This window comes from Sitodiplosis mosellana, unplaced genomic scaffold, assembly GCF_009176505.1.
Source record: "Sitodiplosis mosellana isolate CC-2019 unplaced genomic scaffold, AAFC_SMos_1.0 Smas_scaffold_76, whole genome shotgun sequence".
Lineage (NCBI taxonomy): Eukaryota > Metazoa > Arthropoda > Insecta > Diptera > Cecidomyiidae > Sitodiplosis > Sitodiplosis mosellana.
Window position 1 is genome coordinate 276,808 of NW_022595318.1, and position 18,234 is coordinate 295,041.

Here is an 18,234-nt window from a genome sequence, read left to right on the forward strand (position 1 = left end):
TTTTATTTTAAATCGGTTTTTTATGGATTTTAAAACATTGCTCTTCAATTTATCCAATACGCCAAATGGGCAGAGTATGTTCTTCAAATGAGTCATTATATATCATCGTTACTGTAGTCGACGTCGACGACGACGACGGGGACAAGAAATTCAATCTTTGCAGTGCAACGCGAGTCTATTGCATTGCATTCACCAAACAATTGAGCGTACAAAAGTGAAAACATCTTCGGTCGAGAGTCGTGTTAATTGCGAGATGAAAGTGCTGTATGCTAAAAATGAGCAAATGACGCCATATAATGGTAGTCATGCGCACATCACTAACTGATTATTACAGACTCTGTTTACGATTTGTTTTTGTTCAAAGTGCACATAAGATCACACCAAGGCGTAAGATGAAAATGTGTATCAGTAAATTCAGTTTTTCAGCTTCTCTCTTTCGCGCCGAGACTGACTCTCCGATTTCAAACAATTGAAGAGAAATCAATGTAATGTGCTGTACGTGACTTTAGATCCACGAAAAAAAAACAACACACCGAACAACATGCGAATTCAAAATCATAATCGTCGCATTCGTTGCACTTCGTTGCCGGAGAGAGACAGATGATAAAATCGTATGCAATTCCGCGTGCACCAAAGTGATGTGTTCATTATTAGCGTTAAAGGAAGAGAAAATCATAATACCCTTTAGAATGCTACTATTGCAACGTTTTACGATGCTGTGCACCGCAATAAGATTACAATTTTTGCAGCATTTCCTTGGCCACTCACTTTGACTAAGCTGAAAGATAACTATTTCGAGAATAGTTTTTTCTGCCACATTCTGTGGTTAAACATTCCCATGAACTCTTCGACCGATTTGAATTTAAATTGTTCATTCAAACATTCAACGATAACAAATGTGTTGTGGTTATGAAAGTTTTAATTAGGTACATCAAACGAATCGTTGGTGTAAATCCCATTTTTGATTGCATCTAAATTCAGTAGCAGGCCAACTTTTGATATGTAACATTGTGTGATTTGGAATTGTGTTGAATCATCGGGGTGCCAATGCCATTGGCCCAATGGCTTTCATGTAGCCAATATTTGAAATGCCAAAGACAGCTACAGACAAATCATTTCATTGAAGGACAAAAAAGCGTATTTTACCACAATTTTCATGCCAATTCCACAAAAGTCTGTCTCTCAGCGGCAATTCACACATTCAAAATTAATTTTCATTTGATTTTTGAACTCAATATTTTTTATTCAAAGAGATTAGAATCATAAACTGAAAAACATTCTATGGCAATCACACCGGAACATCATTTGAACAAAGAAAAATCACATTCACACTATCCCATTCAATTACGTATTAAATTACATTAGGGCACTTACAACATCGAATGTAATACGATGTACGCCCAGCGATCGTGATTGTCCGAACCTTTTATAGGAAAATAGAGAGAAAATTGGTCCACTCACTCAAACACACACACACCCATATGTGTGTGTGGTGAGAGTGTAAATTGAAAATTTTCTACTTTGATGTTTACTGCATCAATGGCAGCCGCTTACACCGAGTGTCCATGTCCAAGTTTATCCATAAAGGAGCTATGTGCGATACGCACGTGTGCAAATTATGGCTTTCACGCCATTGGAATTGGTTAGGAATCGAAGCGTAAATTTTATGGTGGTGACACATTTTCGATTATTTATGGTCAATGTTCAATAAAAGGCAATATTTTGAAACTTTGTCGACTTATTTCCGTTTCGGTCAAAAATACTGAGCATATTTTGGAGGGACAGTTTTTCATTCGGACACTTTTCACATTTTGGCTCTCTTTTTCTCTATGCTTATGCAATTTCCAATGCGATTCCCATTTGAAATTGTCAGTTTCTAATGATAATCTAACAATAGAGCCGTAATTGTGTTTCAATTTAATCGATTGTCATTTTTAGCAATTAAAATTATTTTCACATTTAATTGGCGGGCCGATTAAATTCAATGACCTGAAATATCAATAGAGCAATGATGATATGGATTTTATAATCGCATTCAGATAATTGAAATGATGACACTCGCACGATTCTAATCAGGCTTTGCGGGATTGATAATTCGATGTTATTTTATTGTACACATTGATTCATCATGTGCGATAACAGGCGATATTGTATTTTTTGCTGCAAAAGTAACACGTATGGTGGAGTTTATCTGACCTTAGTCTAAGCTAGCGGATTCACAATAGCGGAAGATAACACTTGAAGAATTGATGTCAAAATGACTATCATTTTTGTGGTAAGACATGAAAAAAAATACTCGCCGAATTAGTTAAGACTATTCAAGTAAATTTGATTTTTGGTTCAATCGCACATAACGATACATTTTTAATATAATAATTTGTTATCGTAATAGCTCTTGTGGTATTTTTTACATTTCATAGATTTTCAACATTTGCTTTTCGAAAAAAATGTCACATTTTCTGCACAATTCAACACATTTTGGCTCACCTTCTAGTACTAAAATATACTTCATAAATGAATTTGAATTTAAAACGTTTTTCAGGGGTACTTTGATTTTATCTCATTCCTCGCAAATTCCCAAAGAATGAAAATTTTCCAGAATAAATAAAAGCCTAATATGATTTTGAATCAATAAGTTTTCTTGCCATGTTTTGAATTTTCCAACTTCACTTTAAACAGTTGACACTTCAAAATCGATTCATTAGCACGATTAAGATAATATATTTCGTTGGACTGAAGCGTTATTTCTTGGATTTTGTATGATCTTCTTTTATTTGAAACCCGTGCCGTTTATTTATTCACACTTTTCGTTAGAAATACTTAAGAGTATCGATTTATTTACTGAATAAATATTCCTAAAAAAACCATTAGACAAGCACTTATCAGCTCAAAGTTGAAACCAACTCTTTTAAATTGTAATTTATTGAGGCGACGCACAAAAAGTGACTACATCATTTGGCGAAGAAGACGTTGTACAAAGCGCAAAGAGTTATCGAAAATCGATTATAATTCGTGGTTGGTGATTTTATTGCTGATTTCGTTTTTATCTCGTTCTTCATCGACAACAGACAAAGCGATTAGTGCGACGAAATTGCCGCTTTGAACTTGACTTCTAAATTGAAAGTACGATAAGTAAACAAGTGAAGGTTTATTTTTTCAAACGATGTTACATTCCATTGAAGTGCCACAACGCGATCTGCGACAAATTGAAATCAATATAGACCGTGAATTAGCATCTCGTTAGATGTTTATTAAATGCATCTGAAATTTCGAATGAAAATTTCTTTTAAGCAAAAAAAAACATATACGGAGGGCTTCCGGCGTATGAGTACTCAATATTCCGTCTTATTTGGGATATTTGAAAATATTCGATATTTTTTATCTGTCGCAAGCCACTCGTATATCTATATAGAAGGACGAAATGATGATAAACAATTATTATATGACGATTCCTTTTTGAAATGAACATACCCAATAAAAAAAATCGTTAAATAATTAAATAATAAATTTAAAATTTAGACTTTTTTTTCAATAATGAGATAGTTTTATCCAGAAAATCAATAAAATAATGCATAATAATTAGATTCACCTGTATGCATGGCGAAAAAATACTTTTGTTGAATGAAAGGTACTTTTTTAGGCATTTTTGACAATTTGTTTATTTTTGGCATTCAAAATTCCGTGAACTATAATTTAGCAATTTTTACACTATTCATAGAATGGATGGATGGACGGTTGGACGGGCGGTTGGACGGGCGGTTGGACGGACGGACGGTTGGACGGGCGGTTGGACGGGCGGTTGGACGGTTGGACGGACGGGCGATTGGACGGAACTAGAAGCCCCTCAAAAAAGGCATTTTTTTCTCGCAATTGAATAAATTCATGGAAAAATATGTATTTAATACCCGAAATTCAATACTAAATGATCCAAGTCATCAAGAAAAATATTTGGCTGACTAAGGGATTGTTTTGTTTACGAATAATGCGCCGAGAACCTTAATCATGGTCATAAGCTGAACAACTGTCTAGATCTTTTGAAAACACAACGAAATATCAACGAAACTTGAGAAAATTAAACACTGGTCAGCCTGAAGTCACAGTCTAAATTGCGATTACTATACATTCAAATGAACCGATTTTGTTATGTTCATAAGAAACTGACCGTTGAAATTAAATGAAATGAAATCTTATGATTCAAATATTAAAATGATGATATGTCTAATGCTCAAACGCTTTCACTTGCATAATATCAGAACAGTGAAATTTCGGCTCTGAGTCTTTCGGACACGGCAGAAGTGTGCTTCTCGTGTATTATAAAAGAAATTGTTATTTTCAATGAACATGATTGGAAACTCAATGAATGAACCACCAGCGTTATCTCAACACCTGAGTAAAATGAATATGGTATCAGTGAACGAATATTCTAATTTGCTCACATTGAATACATTTTCAGGAGCTCAGAAATTACATGCATGACGCAATTGTAGTGAAACACAAAATGCATTCCAAATGCAATTACCATAAATAATAACGGTTGATTTGCATTTCGTTGAAATGTGGAATTGACTTTTGAAAATGACGAAAAAAAAGTGTTTTAGTTGAGTTGTTCTGACGCAAGCTCAAGCTATCTCCCATGTATTTGATTAACGCGTGGCGACCCTTACGCGGGGTTAGCGAACACACTTAACTGACTCGCGTCATAAAATCTATCTAGTTAGATCTATATAGATTGTTGGCAAAGACGATGTTGGTGATTATGGCAGCGGTCACAATGACGGCGATTATAACATATTTCATATATGAATACATGGACAAATATAAGTCAATGGTGTTATCAAAGCCAATTTATCTTTTTATGACAAAAATTAAGTACATTTTCTTTCATATTTTGCTTTACGGTTGGTTGTTGTGCTTTTTTTTCGTTTCATGCATTTATTTGGTGTCGTTTGTCCAGTGGCGACGAAGACAAGCCAAAAAAAAATCCTCAAGAATTTTGGAATGGGGTGAAACAATAGAAAAATGTCATGCAATGAAAAATACATGAAACTAAAGCCGAAGAAAAAAGAAACCACGACAACTCACCATATTTTTATCGAGTGTCTGCACAGGTCAGCGCATAAAATCGTGTGCGATATCATAAACGAAATGACAAGAAGTACACTAAAAAGTGTTCGTTTTCTTTCCGTTTGAACGAGCGTTTCGTGTAATTCGCCTTGGAATGAAAACGATCGAAATGGGGATATATATATATATGGTGTATGCGAGAGTCTCGTTTGAAAATGCGGTGTCCGATCTGAATGAAATCGACAGATTTAATGGCAAATAATAATTTCTTTACATGTCATTCCGCTATTTCATGATTGACGCAAAAAGAATGCTAAGCAGAAAAGCAAGAACAATAGAAAAACTTGTACTCAAAAGTGAAGCAAATTATTCATTGCTGTGATAATAGTGTAATAATGATGATGGCATTGTCGGGCGACGATGATTATGGCTGTTATTAATCCACCAAGACAAAACAAACGGTCAATTGGCGCAGTTTCAAATAGTACTGAGAGTGTAGTAGAAAAAACCCCACATTTGTCTTTTTGTTCATGCTTGCATAATGACTCGAGTGCGTGCATACTTCTCAAAATAAATGGCCTTTCGACGAATCAGAAATCCAATAAATAGACGCGCAGTGATCACAACTTCGTTCTGCGTATTTTCATAAATATTCGCTCGATAGTTCGCTAACCGTTCCATGTATGCGGGTGGAGATAATGAAAAATAATAGTTCAAGGTAAGTTATTTTGAACGATTTCAAAAATAGCCCGGAATTTTCGAATAAAATGGTGAGTTAATTTGGATAATTTTAAACGGAGATTTTCTGGAATAACAGATGAAACATTTAAAAAAATCATATCTGAAAAAAAATGTCTGGTAGAAAAATAATAAAAATGATAAAATAAAAATACGCATTAAAAAAAGAGAATAATCAACGTTCGACCGGAAACGAGCCCAGATATAGTGCGTCATTGCATGCTGTTAATATCTTATTTTCAGAAAGAAATCTGCAGATTAGAATAAACTCTGAAGTGATAATTTAGTTCCCCGTTTTATTTTATCTTCCTTTGTGCCTTTGACGTTTTCTTTCCACATTTCAACTGATTTTAAACCAATTTTTCCACACTAAAACTATCACAATGTCCAACCCCATTTCACTATCAATTTCCATTTCGAAATACGAATAAAAGTCGCAATGTCTGGCCAGGATGAAACACTCTCAATGCTTTTAACTTTTTTGGTTGCGAAGCAATTTCAAGCGATACAAATATTTTATTTAAAACGAACAATTTCGCACAATTCCACGAATAATAATGAATGATCATAATTTTATAGAAAAGAAAGCATTTTTCCACACAATTTCCTTTCGCACGAAAAACCAACTGCAATAACATTAAATACAATTCACGAATGAAGTTGCGCCAAAAACAATTTAATTAAAAAGTTTTTCGGTGTTGAAAAGTCGGCAAGAAAGTGATTCGGTTGTTTGTCGGCATAAATTGTAACCGATGCAAACCATAAAACAAGACACAAGGAGTGAGAATCCGGCCTGAAGTTTGTAGTCTTTTGAATCCGAAGTGCGGGCATTCGATCCAATTTTTTGTTTGCTTCAAAAGAAACAGAAAAAAACTGAACGAGAACCTTTAAATTGTGAACGACGAGAAAATTATTTAATCCGAATATAAATTTTCGGTTGGGCCCGTTATTAAATGCAATTAGTATCACTTTTTATAAACCAATTGGTCCATTTCACGCGATGGAAAGTGAAACGGAAAAAGGCGTTTTTCGGTGAAAATCGTTTGGCGCATCTGTCACAATTCTGTCTTGATTCTCTTGTTTAATTAATAAAAAAAAAGACGTTCTCAATTAGCGTGAAAATAAACCAACAAGGGGATCGTGCTGCCTACCAGCAATTTCCGTACAAATATTTTTGAGAATTCGCCACGGTATTTTACACATTAGCTATTTGTTATAACATTGACAGCATTCGTGCCGCAGACACACCAAATTTCAGTTGATGTCGATTTTTCGAAACGAAAATTCAGTGATTTACTTTTTCGGTGACATAAAGTTGAAGCTAGGAATTTGCCGCCTCACCACATTTTCAAGAAGGTGAGAGAGGAATTGTTCATATGAACACACATACGCCAAGCACATCGATGAAAGCATACGATTGAGAAAGCGACTGTCTCCGCCATCGAACGCACCATTTTGAATTTATGACCATGCCCGTTTAATGAAATCCATTACTTTTTAATATACAACACGAGCTCAACGTCGCAAGTCATATATTCATTCCATGATCTGTATGCCTCAAATGATTTCAGTCGTCATTTGACTTTATCAAATCAGTTGTTGGTGTTTATTATAGAAACTCTCTCGCGTAATGACGAAATTGTCGTGTGCCCGCACTCCATCTTTAACGGCAACAGAGTTCTCGTTTTTGAATAGCTGCCATAACGGAATATGACTAAATCTTCGCTGTGAATGTATTCTCACTGGGAGAGAGAGAGAGAGAGAGAGAGAGAGAGAGAGAGAGCGAGAGAATAAACGAGTGCGCGAGCGATAATTATTGCATTAATCTCATCTCGTAAAATGAAACATATTTCCATAATTTTCAAGTCAAGTGTTTCAATCGGCGCTTCTATCACGAATGACCCATTAAAACAAACGCATCTAACTTTAATTTCAGATTTCAATTTAAATTATTCAGGCGTAGACAGTGAAACCCTGGCCTCTTTCCATTTACCACTTTTGCTACACTTTAGTGAATCTTTTGAATTTTCGGTTCGAATTGAAATTTGAACAAAAATTTTCTCGTGACAACAACAGAAAAAATCAGAAGGCATTGGATTGCGCGTCATGAGATTTGATGAGGTTTTTTTTTAGATTATGATTCACGCAGAAAAATACCAGAAGCAAAAATTCATTTCTTTTATCTCAAAAATATTCCTTCATACTTGCGTTATCATATATTCGAGAGAGATTTTTATTCTCATTCGAGTGATAATAGGGAAATATTCTTTAAAATTAAAAAAAAAACAGTCTTTTTCTTGGATCATTTATCAAAATCAAAACGGTTAGACCAGAACAACAATTCTCTGTGGTGAAATAGCAACAAAAATAGTGAGTCAACGTGTCTCGTATTGAGCCTATGCATCATATTAAATAAGCATTATTTTCTTTATCTACTTAAGGGAATAACATATGCAATGTCACATCTCGAATCTGTTCCAAGTGAAATGAAAAGTTCAGTTGGTTCATGGTTTGCCGTAAAATCTCGCACACGCAGCACAGCACACACACATTCTCTGAGTGCACACATTGTTCGACTTATAAATAGAGCATTTAATGGTTTCGCCTGACTGCCAAGTGACCGAAAACATTGTTATGCACCGCTAAATTGTGGACTATAAGATCATCATAGTTGGATGTATGTAAATAGTAAGACTTATTGAAAAGAGATACGTTGACGCACGACCACCATGCCACTCAAAGTAATCGCTTTTTCTGTCGACCGAAAATCTCCATGAGTCAAATTGCATTTTGTATGCAAGCACGTGTTCAATGCTAGGTAAACAAAAGGTATGCTACGCTTCAGTATATTGCAAATTCCAATAAAAAAAATGCAAAGTACGATCTTTTTGCGTTCAGTGCATTCCACATTTCCGACGTCAATATTTTCTTTCGAAAGCGAAATTTTTGTAATGAAACTGCACAGCGCATAAACCCACATTTATGAACGTCTTTAGGTGACAAACAAAAGTTGCACATCGAACGGTGAGCCGGAAATTGAACTGTCGCCCATCCAAATGATTTTTGCATCAATCGATTTTTTTTGGTTGCCTTTCCTTCGAACCAAAGCCTTTTATTTGACTATTTTCATGTGGAACAATTGCCATTAATGGCAACAAGCACATTTGGACGCTCTTGCGAAAATAGACGAAAATCGAACGAAATTCCCAAAACGAAAGACTTTGATTAATTTCGTACCAGCTGACAATCCTCAATCAGGTTTGCATGACTCAGCACTTCCTCGAAAAGTCTATCGCTTGGTTTATTAACATGAAGATATTAGAAGAGTCTCTACTCAAAATACATGCTCGATATTCGTTTAGCGTTGTTATTTGGCGTTTTTCACATAACGAAAACGGCAAAAAACGGCTTTTGATGAAACTTCAAAAGTGCCACTTCCGACTGTGTACTGCAAAACCGCACGAAATTTCCGAAAATGTCGAAGATTCGATTCGATTTCCCAAATGGACTCGTTCCAACTCGCCTTATCTATTTTGCATGACACGAAAACCGATGTTCGTCATTTGGTGAAAATTTGTTGTAATTGAATGCAGGATCAATGCTTGTGTTTTGTGTGCACCATAGGGCCGTAAGCAAAACGAACATCGGCTTAAGTGCATACCGACCCGAGCACCAAACATGTGTCGAAACATATGAAGGATAACACACACACATACACACAGGCAAACACGGTTCGTGTGATATGGTTTGAGGAACACAAAAGGGAGCGCAGGAAAAAAGTCCCATCGCATGCACAACATCGGGCGGAAAAAAGAACCGAGAATGTTCAACTGAAAGGAATCTAATAAAAATATTGACAATATGTTAGGCGCGTGTTCATCATCCATCTTTGTGTCTTAAACAATGCTCGCAGACTTCTTTTTTTTGCATCGTTGTCGACGTTGTTGTTCGGCATTGTGCTACGATGCTTAAGCGTTTTACGTTATCCGTTTATTCCATTCTACTTTGTTATTGTTGAATGAGAGAATGGCTGAAGGAACGGTAGGCAAACTCTGCACGAGTGCGGGGAATTTGCACGGTTTATGTGTCTGGTGAATGTGCAGAATTAAGATGCACGAAACATTCATTACAATGCATACGAATGACGCATTTAGATTCATTGGTGAATAGACTGTTTGTCTTCGCTTGATTGAATTAAATAATATAGGAGAATTCCTGTATTTCTACTTCGAAACTATCAATTTCTTCTATGTTTTCTTCAATAAAACACTTTTATGATAAGTCAACTTCTTCGCATTCTAATATTTTTCTCCTTACATATGTTTTTTTTGTGTGTCACGCAACGCTGTAAATAGTGTGTCCCTAGAGAGCCGATTTTCATTGACATCAACTTGGTTTTATCACTCTTTTTCTTTTGTTACCAACTTGATGAATCAACACTCTCAGATAATGGATCACTTGCTGGCTACGAACTGCGTGTGAATATCTCACACGCACATGTCTCAGAATACATAGAGAGATTTTATGTGAATATTTCTTGCTTGGTCAATTTAATCTGCATTTTAAAGAAGTGACTCAATACATATTCTCTCGCATTTGATGTATGATATTTCCATCGTCCTCCCACCCATTCGCACATAGCACATGGATTTCTATCAAGTCCAGTTCTGCGAAAGTTATTTTTTAGGAAATTTCGTATTCCATGATAAAAAAAACACAATACTTCATCTGGTCTGTTGTTTACTTGAGCATAGATAAGAGCAGTTGAAGTAGAAGCCAGAAGATTGAATTTTTCTAAGAATTAAATATGCGCACGGTAACAAGGCAAACTTTTCAATAACGATATCAGGAAATATTTGTTATCTTCGACATATTACTTGATCACTTTAATCAACATTTTGAGAAAAGTACGAATTTTTAGAAGTCGACATATGGTCATTTATAAGTCAAGACAAAATGAGTTATTAAAATGAAAACAAAATATATCAATTATTTCGATGCAATCTCATGCATTTCTCTACGTCTGGTGCAATTCCAATATTGTTTTCTCATGATACACAATGTGCATGTGGAACAGTGAAAAAAACAACAATTTATCAGTGGCTAAACTTGGCTGCACATTGAAAACGATGTCATTCTGAATGTGACTTTCATGCTTCCATCTGAAAAAAATCACATCAAACATCCTATGAGAATAGTTATCACTCACGCCCTTCGCTATCTCACGCAACGTGCTTCCAGCTGAAATTCAGCTATTTTCTGCTCATGCTCATTTGTATGAGACTGAACAGAAGCGCAAAAAATATAAGATACTTTATTTATTACCTCTTTTCTTCGTATTATATTATTGTGTATAAATGCAAATATGTTTTGCTGCAGCAGAGTCCGTTCGAAGAGCAATAGCTGTTTACAATTGTTTTATTATGCTATCTTCGAATGTACAGTCATGGAAATCGAAATAGGACCGCCAGTCACACGTGTGCAAGGGGGGGGGGGGTATTCCGGTTTTACCCCCCCTAGGATTCCAAAATGTTGATTTTTCTTTCCCCAAGCGATTTGGAAAATTTTACACTAGATATAATCGATTTTCAAAAGTGAGGACCTTTTTTTTTAGGTCTTCATTTTTTTTCACACCTGGTCTGTAAATTTTTCGATTTGTCCTAAAACGCAAAATCCATTGGATGATAATATTGAAAAAATTTAGTTGAATCGATCACAAGCCGTTGTGGAATGAATTTTGTGGAAAACATTTTGAAATTACAATCCATTTATGAAAACTTCAAATATTTCCATAAACAATGTTTTTCAATATTTATTTGCAAAATACGACAATTAATGGGGGAAAAAAATTGAAATTCCACTACCGGTCCTAATTCGATTCCCATGACTGTATATATCATCCATAAGGAGACTGGTTTCATTGTTTTTATTCCACTGAATGGCGCACACTGAATTTTTGTCTAAACATTTTTGTCATTCCAAAGTAGTAAACAGACGATTTTTTTTAGATTAAGCAATGTCGAAATGATATTGTTTGTCTTGTCAACAGTGAGAAGCAAGACGTCCAAGGCGGATGATAATTTTTGGAGTATTTGGCAAATGTATCTTGTGTATGGAGACCGTATGGTTCAGAAACCTACTTTACATAGATTATAAAACGGATGTATCTTCAGTTATTTATGAATATGAACACAACAGGATAGGATAAGCTAGGCTAAGCTTGGAATCATTATTATCATGGTGGCAACAAACTAGTGACCATATCGAAGATACACAACAAACAGATGACAATGAAGTGTGTGAATTTATTTTGAATGAAAAAAGAACCGAATTTTTTGTTCAGTCTACACTAATCGTATGCATACTTTCAAATGAGATATGATTTGCACATATACATTGTAATGATATTTGAGATAATAAACGTGTTAACCATTATTTACGTCTCCAGTAGAGAAGGAGCGCGCACTGAAATTATATTGAATACCGCTTAGATACACCGTGTACGTACACGCTGTTGCAGACGCAATATTAAACACAAATTCATATGGGGTTGGCCAAATGTAAATTTATAGGAGGAAAAAAGTGTTTTATGCAATTGAAATGGTGCCGTTTCGCAAAAATCTTCTGCAGAATTTGCACACACATCGTGAAATATTTAGCATGAAATCATTTAATTTTCATTAGATTTAAAACGCATTTTCATTTTAAATTTTCCGTTGATTTTTATGCGCCCCGAGCCGAGGTGAAATGGTAAGGGGTGAACGATGTAAATGTTTTATTGTTTGCGAAATTTTTGATTTATGCATTTTAATATTTGCACATACACACATGGAGTCGTACATGAGTAAGCTGGCACAAAGTAATGTGAGTTGCATATTCGAAGTGAATTCATTGACTTTATTCTGTTTGAATCTTTAAATTGCTGATTTGTGGTTACAAAAAGATATTGCCGCCGACGACGTTCGTACATAACACGTTGAAAAAATCCCCAGATATAAATCAGATTTACATTTACACACGTTCCAAAATTCAATTTGTGTGAGTTTTAGCAAAAGGATGTTAGTATATGTAATCATAATTGAGGCTTCCGGATCCTTTCATTGTTCACTTCATTCGCCGCCGTCTCCAGAACGCCGTCTTTGTTAGTGAAAGAAACATGCTAATCAATCTGCAATAGACTCGATGAAGCCTTAGAACCGTCACTATAAACGCACAACAATTAAACGCAAACATGCTTCGAATGAGCACACAAAAAACAATTTTCTCCTCCGTGTTAAAGGTAGGCGATTGGATTGTAAAATGTATCTTATCATCTTGTCATTAAGTTGAAGACGGACAAGTGATGAAAACCTTTTGTATGGCAGAGTTGTGAGTTGAAATGGAGGGCCAAAAGGAAAATGTGAACAATTCCGAGTTTCCGAAAACCATTTAGTGAGACAGTGTGTTTTGAGCGAACAAAACGGATGTAAATGGTAAATTAAGTGTCTGATTTTGAAGCGAGCACACAAATAATTGTTTCGGCTACACGATTAAAGGCTATTTCCAGCACTCAGATAGAAATCTTATAAGCGTATAGCTGGGCGATAACAATGGTTCCTTTGCCTACCAGAATTGCCGAAAGTGAATGGAGTGGATAAATCATTGACATTGTGCCACAGAAGTGAAGTCACCCACCTGAAAATTAATTTTTCGCTACGCGTTGGCACAGCACAAACAGAGCCAACAAAAGATTAGAAACAGTGTACGCGTGCTACCACTTTTTTTTGCTACCTTTACCACCCAACGCATTTATTGCATGATTTCAAATCGGTCGCTATATTTGGATTTCTTTCGACGACTAACGTCAATTCAGATGGTCTGAATTATGTTCCCTTGATGATAGGTTCCTTCCTGACGATGGTTGCCTTTCGGGGCAATTACTGTTATTATATGCAAACAAACAAACGAACAAACAAATGCGTAAATATGGCCAGTGTAAACATTATCCAAGTTCCAACACGCTGACAATCGGGCAAAATCAGACAATGAACCGATGCCGAAGTAGTCATACATCAGTGATTATTTTGTTATTTTGGATGGAATAAAGAAGCTACGTAATTGACTTGTTCTCATTGACATTTTTTCTGTGTAGATGACTTTTATTTCGAGGTTACTATCACTTTTGTCGCGAATTCAATTCACTGTGGCGAATGCTTAACACCTTGGAAATATTTAATTGGAATCATATCGATTTTCTTCGCTCTTAGTAAATAGTGATTGTACGAAATCACCAACCAGAGACGCTCATAGCATTGAAGCAAACGACTTTTTTACGAATATAACGAATACTTTTGGTAATATGGTGATGTTGTGGAAACGATGCTACTTTTGGTGGAATTAAATTGTATGAAGAAAGTAAGGCATTCATCCTTTTTCTTGCTTTCGTAGTACTTTTATATGGTTTCGAGTCCTTCGGACACTAAATTCAAACGACTGTCTGGAAGTGATGTCTTGCAATCATTACCACCGATTTGACAGTCAATCGAAAGCCGCCTTGATGCTTCTGTTCGATCTTACCCAAATCTGATGCCGTAGTAGCAATTCGTTGGAACACATCGACCATGAAGTCATTCACAATTGTCATATCACAATTTGCCATGGTGAATTACTTCAAAAATTTATGAACGTAGTACTTGGAGTTCAGATCGTTGATCTTCACCTTTTTCTTGCCTATTTTTGATTCCGTTCTTCTTCGCCGATTGGCGGCAGGAAAAGATCTTGGTGATTTTTCTTCGGGTATGCCATTGTTATGAGCAAACCAAATCAATCACAAACTGAATTTCTTTTGTCACTGAGTTGTTATGAGTGTTTCACGATTGAGAGCAAACAATCGAATTCTCTTCATTGAACGGCGCATTTTGTTTTTCTGACCTCAGTACCTGTTTATCGACTTGTATTAATTGCTAGTGAACTTTCGATCTCTCCCCCTCATATTGACATTTCCGAAAGGCCGAATGACCTCATCCCATTGTGACCGTGTCGAATGCAATTAGGGGTTTCAATAGAATTTTCATTATTACGACAATTTATGCACTCGATGTAGCTAATTTTATCTCTGAATAGAAAACAACGCACAAACTAATGACCCATTGTCACATAGCCTGAAATCAATTTCATTTATGAAAGCTATTTAAATAACCGCAATTTCCATAGAATTTTTTTTCATTTTCGCAAACAAACACACATTCAAATGATCTTTTATCTGAGCTGTTTGTTTCCGTCGTCATTCTGACTGATATATATTTGGCCTCAGAATGTAAATCGATTTTGATAGTGCAAATCAATTAGAGTAGAGTCAAGCGTATCATTTTAAAATATGGTTTTTCTCGATGCGCATATGTATATATATTCAAAAAAGAATCTGTGAACTGATTCAAATTTCAAAATGATGCAAGCGTCGTCGTCCACTTTGTCATAAAACAAAAATATCGCGATAATTGGAAATACAATTGCAAAAACAGTTGCAGTTTGTATTCAAATACTAGGTCATGGAGTGTGATAAATGCGATTGATTTGCGCGTCAGATGCGAAGCAAATTGAATAGAATCGCTTTTCGAAACGAGCAAATTCTCTTGAATTTCTGTTTAGCGCAGGTAAAATGCTTTTGTTTTCGACCAACACACACGCCGATGGAATTACGACTTGAACGTAATGCAAAATGAGATTTGAAAAAGATTTCGCTAGAATAGCAGCCGAACACAAAACAATCAGTTCCTTTTATGTAGTAAGCTCATTAAAACTGACCATAAAATGAATATTGCAAACAAAAGGAAAATCGAAAATTGGCGATAAATGCTAAAATCGATAAAAGAATCAGACAACACTGAACAATACAGAGAACAAGTCGCAATAAATAGAACACAAGATTCGAGCGCCGCACACTGGCCGGCAGTAGATGGAATTCCAATCGATGAGAAATTTCTTTCCACGCAAACCGTAAGAAAAACCCGTCGAAGTACTATAAAATATTGGAAATAAGTTCGTTCAAATATGCAACATTTGACTTCAGTAAATCAGTTTGCTCTTTTTCGCCGGCTGGTGACTGTGACTGCATTTCTCTTCGGCAAATCGCGGACATCTTTGTTATCAGAAAATTGATTTTGAGTGTCAACCGATCACTACAGCAAAAATTCGCTTCGCAATACTGCGCAAATGTTCATACTTGATTTCCAATGTTGGATACGGATTTCGAAATCCTGCCAACTTCACTAATAATGATTGAGTTTCGTCTTTAATGAATTACAATCTCTACGTGGCTTTTATTTCTTCAGAATGAAATATTCAGCGCCGATTTTGTTGTTCATAGCAAACAAGCAGAAAAATATTCCTGTTTCTATGCGGATATCAAAACATTGCTGATGGAGAAGATAACTATTGTCTGAAGATGCACAAACGATAACAAAAGAACTGCATCCTGTTCCTTTTCGTCTTCATTGTGATCGTGTATTGCGGCCGTTGTTTCTGTGAAAAAAGTACACAAAACGAAAGAGCATTTTGCACATCTCAGGTTAGGTTTTTAATTATTTTAGAATTATTCCGCATCTTCTTAATTTCTGATTTTGAATCGTTTCCCAAGACGCATATCATTCAATACCCTGTTGTTCAAGTTGTAAGGTCAACTTGATCTTCGTTTGAAGAAACTACGACTTTTTCTCTCTCGACGACTAGTGGCAGTAACCGAACCCGACTCATTTTATCTCTATTTCGTTCTCATTGCGTTTCACTTGTTTACTGTTGCAACTGAAAATGTCTTATGAAACTTTGAAACCTACTCAAACACAAAAATTCCGTATTTATAGACGTGCTTATTGATCGTTCAATTTGCGATGTGATGCATTTTGTTTTATGTTTGAGATTTTGCTGAAACGCACGTTTTATTTTGAATAGACATCTGAGCACCAATAGCAGAAAAAACGTGCATAAATTCGCGGTCAAATTTATCTTGTACGCAACACTAACGAAAATATCGCTCATATAATTTTGATGTGTCCCGGTTTTATTTTTGTTGTTGTCATGAACGTCTTTCAACACGTATATTTTATTGATTCTGTACAAACGAAAATTGCTCGCATTTTTTATTTTGTGGAAGCCTTCACAGCTAAGGAAATATGTAAATTGCGTTTAGTTTTCAGTGTGGCTGACTTTCGTTCCGGCCGTAAAAATTTCGGGGCATGAAATTGAAAATGACAATTTTTTGCTTTACATCGTTGCATTCGAAGAAAAATGATCACAAGCGATTCGTTTTAGAAAGATGTGTTTGACGTCCGCAGGAAAAACCGTCGGTGAAATTCAAATAAATATTGAAAAGATTGACACAATGCACATTATTTACTTACTTTGTTTACGTTTGCGTGCCACAGGTTTAGAACGCATTGTTTTTCGCAAATCTACCGAACACAACTGTTGACCTTATATTAGCAATTCATGGTGAGCCAAATTAACAAACGTTATTTTTTATGTGATTTAATTGTCTTTATTTTATTGTCCTTCACTCATAAAAATTAATTCAGAAGAAAAGTAATTTTCGTGAAATTGAAATGTTTTGAAATATGTTTTCAGCGCACAGCCACTAAACAATCTTGTCGAATGTCAATCATAAAGTTTCCACTGAAAGACGTGCTCGCTCAACGACTTCGTAGCTTCTCCGTGTTTATTTTGAATTGAAAATGCAAAAGCGCGTAAAATCACGACCGCGAAACGCAGTTACTATAGTGTCACTATCGTTCTGTATCCACCGAACGAATAAAAACAAATTTCATATTTAATACTTTCGAATAAAAAAAACACAGCAAGAGAGTGAGAGAGAGAAAAAGAAAAATAACAACAGCACATTTGACGCGAGGAACATTAGCGTGTGTGCATGGTGTGCCGTTCGTTTGTCCCCACTTCACTATGTATTTGCACAGTCACACACAGAAGAGAAGCACGCGAGAAAAATATACGCCGAATAATCATCCACTGAATGAAAAAAAAACAACAACAACAACAACAACAACATAGAAAGAAGCAAATAAAACAACAAACACACTCACTGTATGCCCTCACACAACACGGAGCAACAACGCAAGACAGCCCGAGATATACACGCCGCACATTTATGCAGCGCGGCGGACGAACAAAATGAAGAACTCCAAAAGAAACTCATTTATACACACGATAAATATCGCCTGGTGTCTCGAATATACACATCCATATCGAGCATAGCGCGGCCACAACACATTGGCGCACAGCACTACTACCAGCAAAACAACCAAGTCAAAATTATGAAAAGAGAGAAAAAAAAGCATACGGAGCAGCTCAAAAACAATTAAGAACCAACTACAACGATGTACGGAGCCGACTGACAAAGCCGCGCCAACATATTGCTATCTCTTCGTTATACAATCAGCAATA

General features: G+C 35.8%; 1 protein-coding gene across 1 annotated transcript in view; it reads right to left on the reverse strand.

Annotated features, from left to right (window-relative positions):
* The window catches only part of LOC129570744 (transcription factor hamlet-like), a 78,746-nt gene extending 61,011 nt beyond the window's left edge, over positions 1–17,735 (reverse strand). The window contains exon 1 of the mRNA XM_055450448.1: positions 17,178–17,735. Coding sequence (XP_055306423.1) covers positions 17,178–17,214 — 37 coding nt within the window. The 5' untranslated portion in view covers positions 17,215–17,735. The remainder of the gene's footprint in view (positions 1–17,177) is intronic.
* Positions 17,736–18,234: the final 499 nt, after the last annotated feature.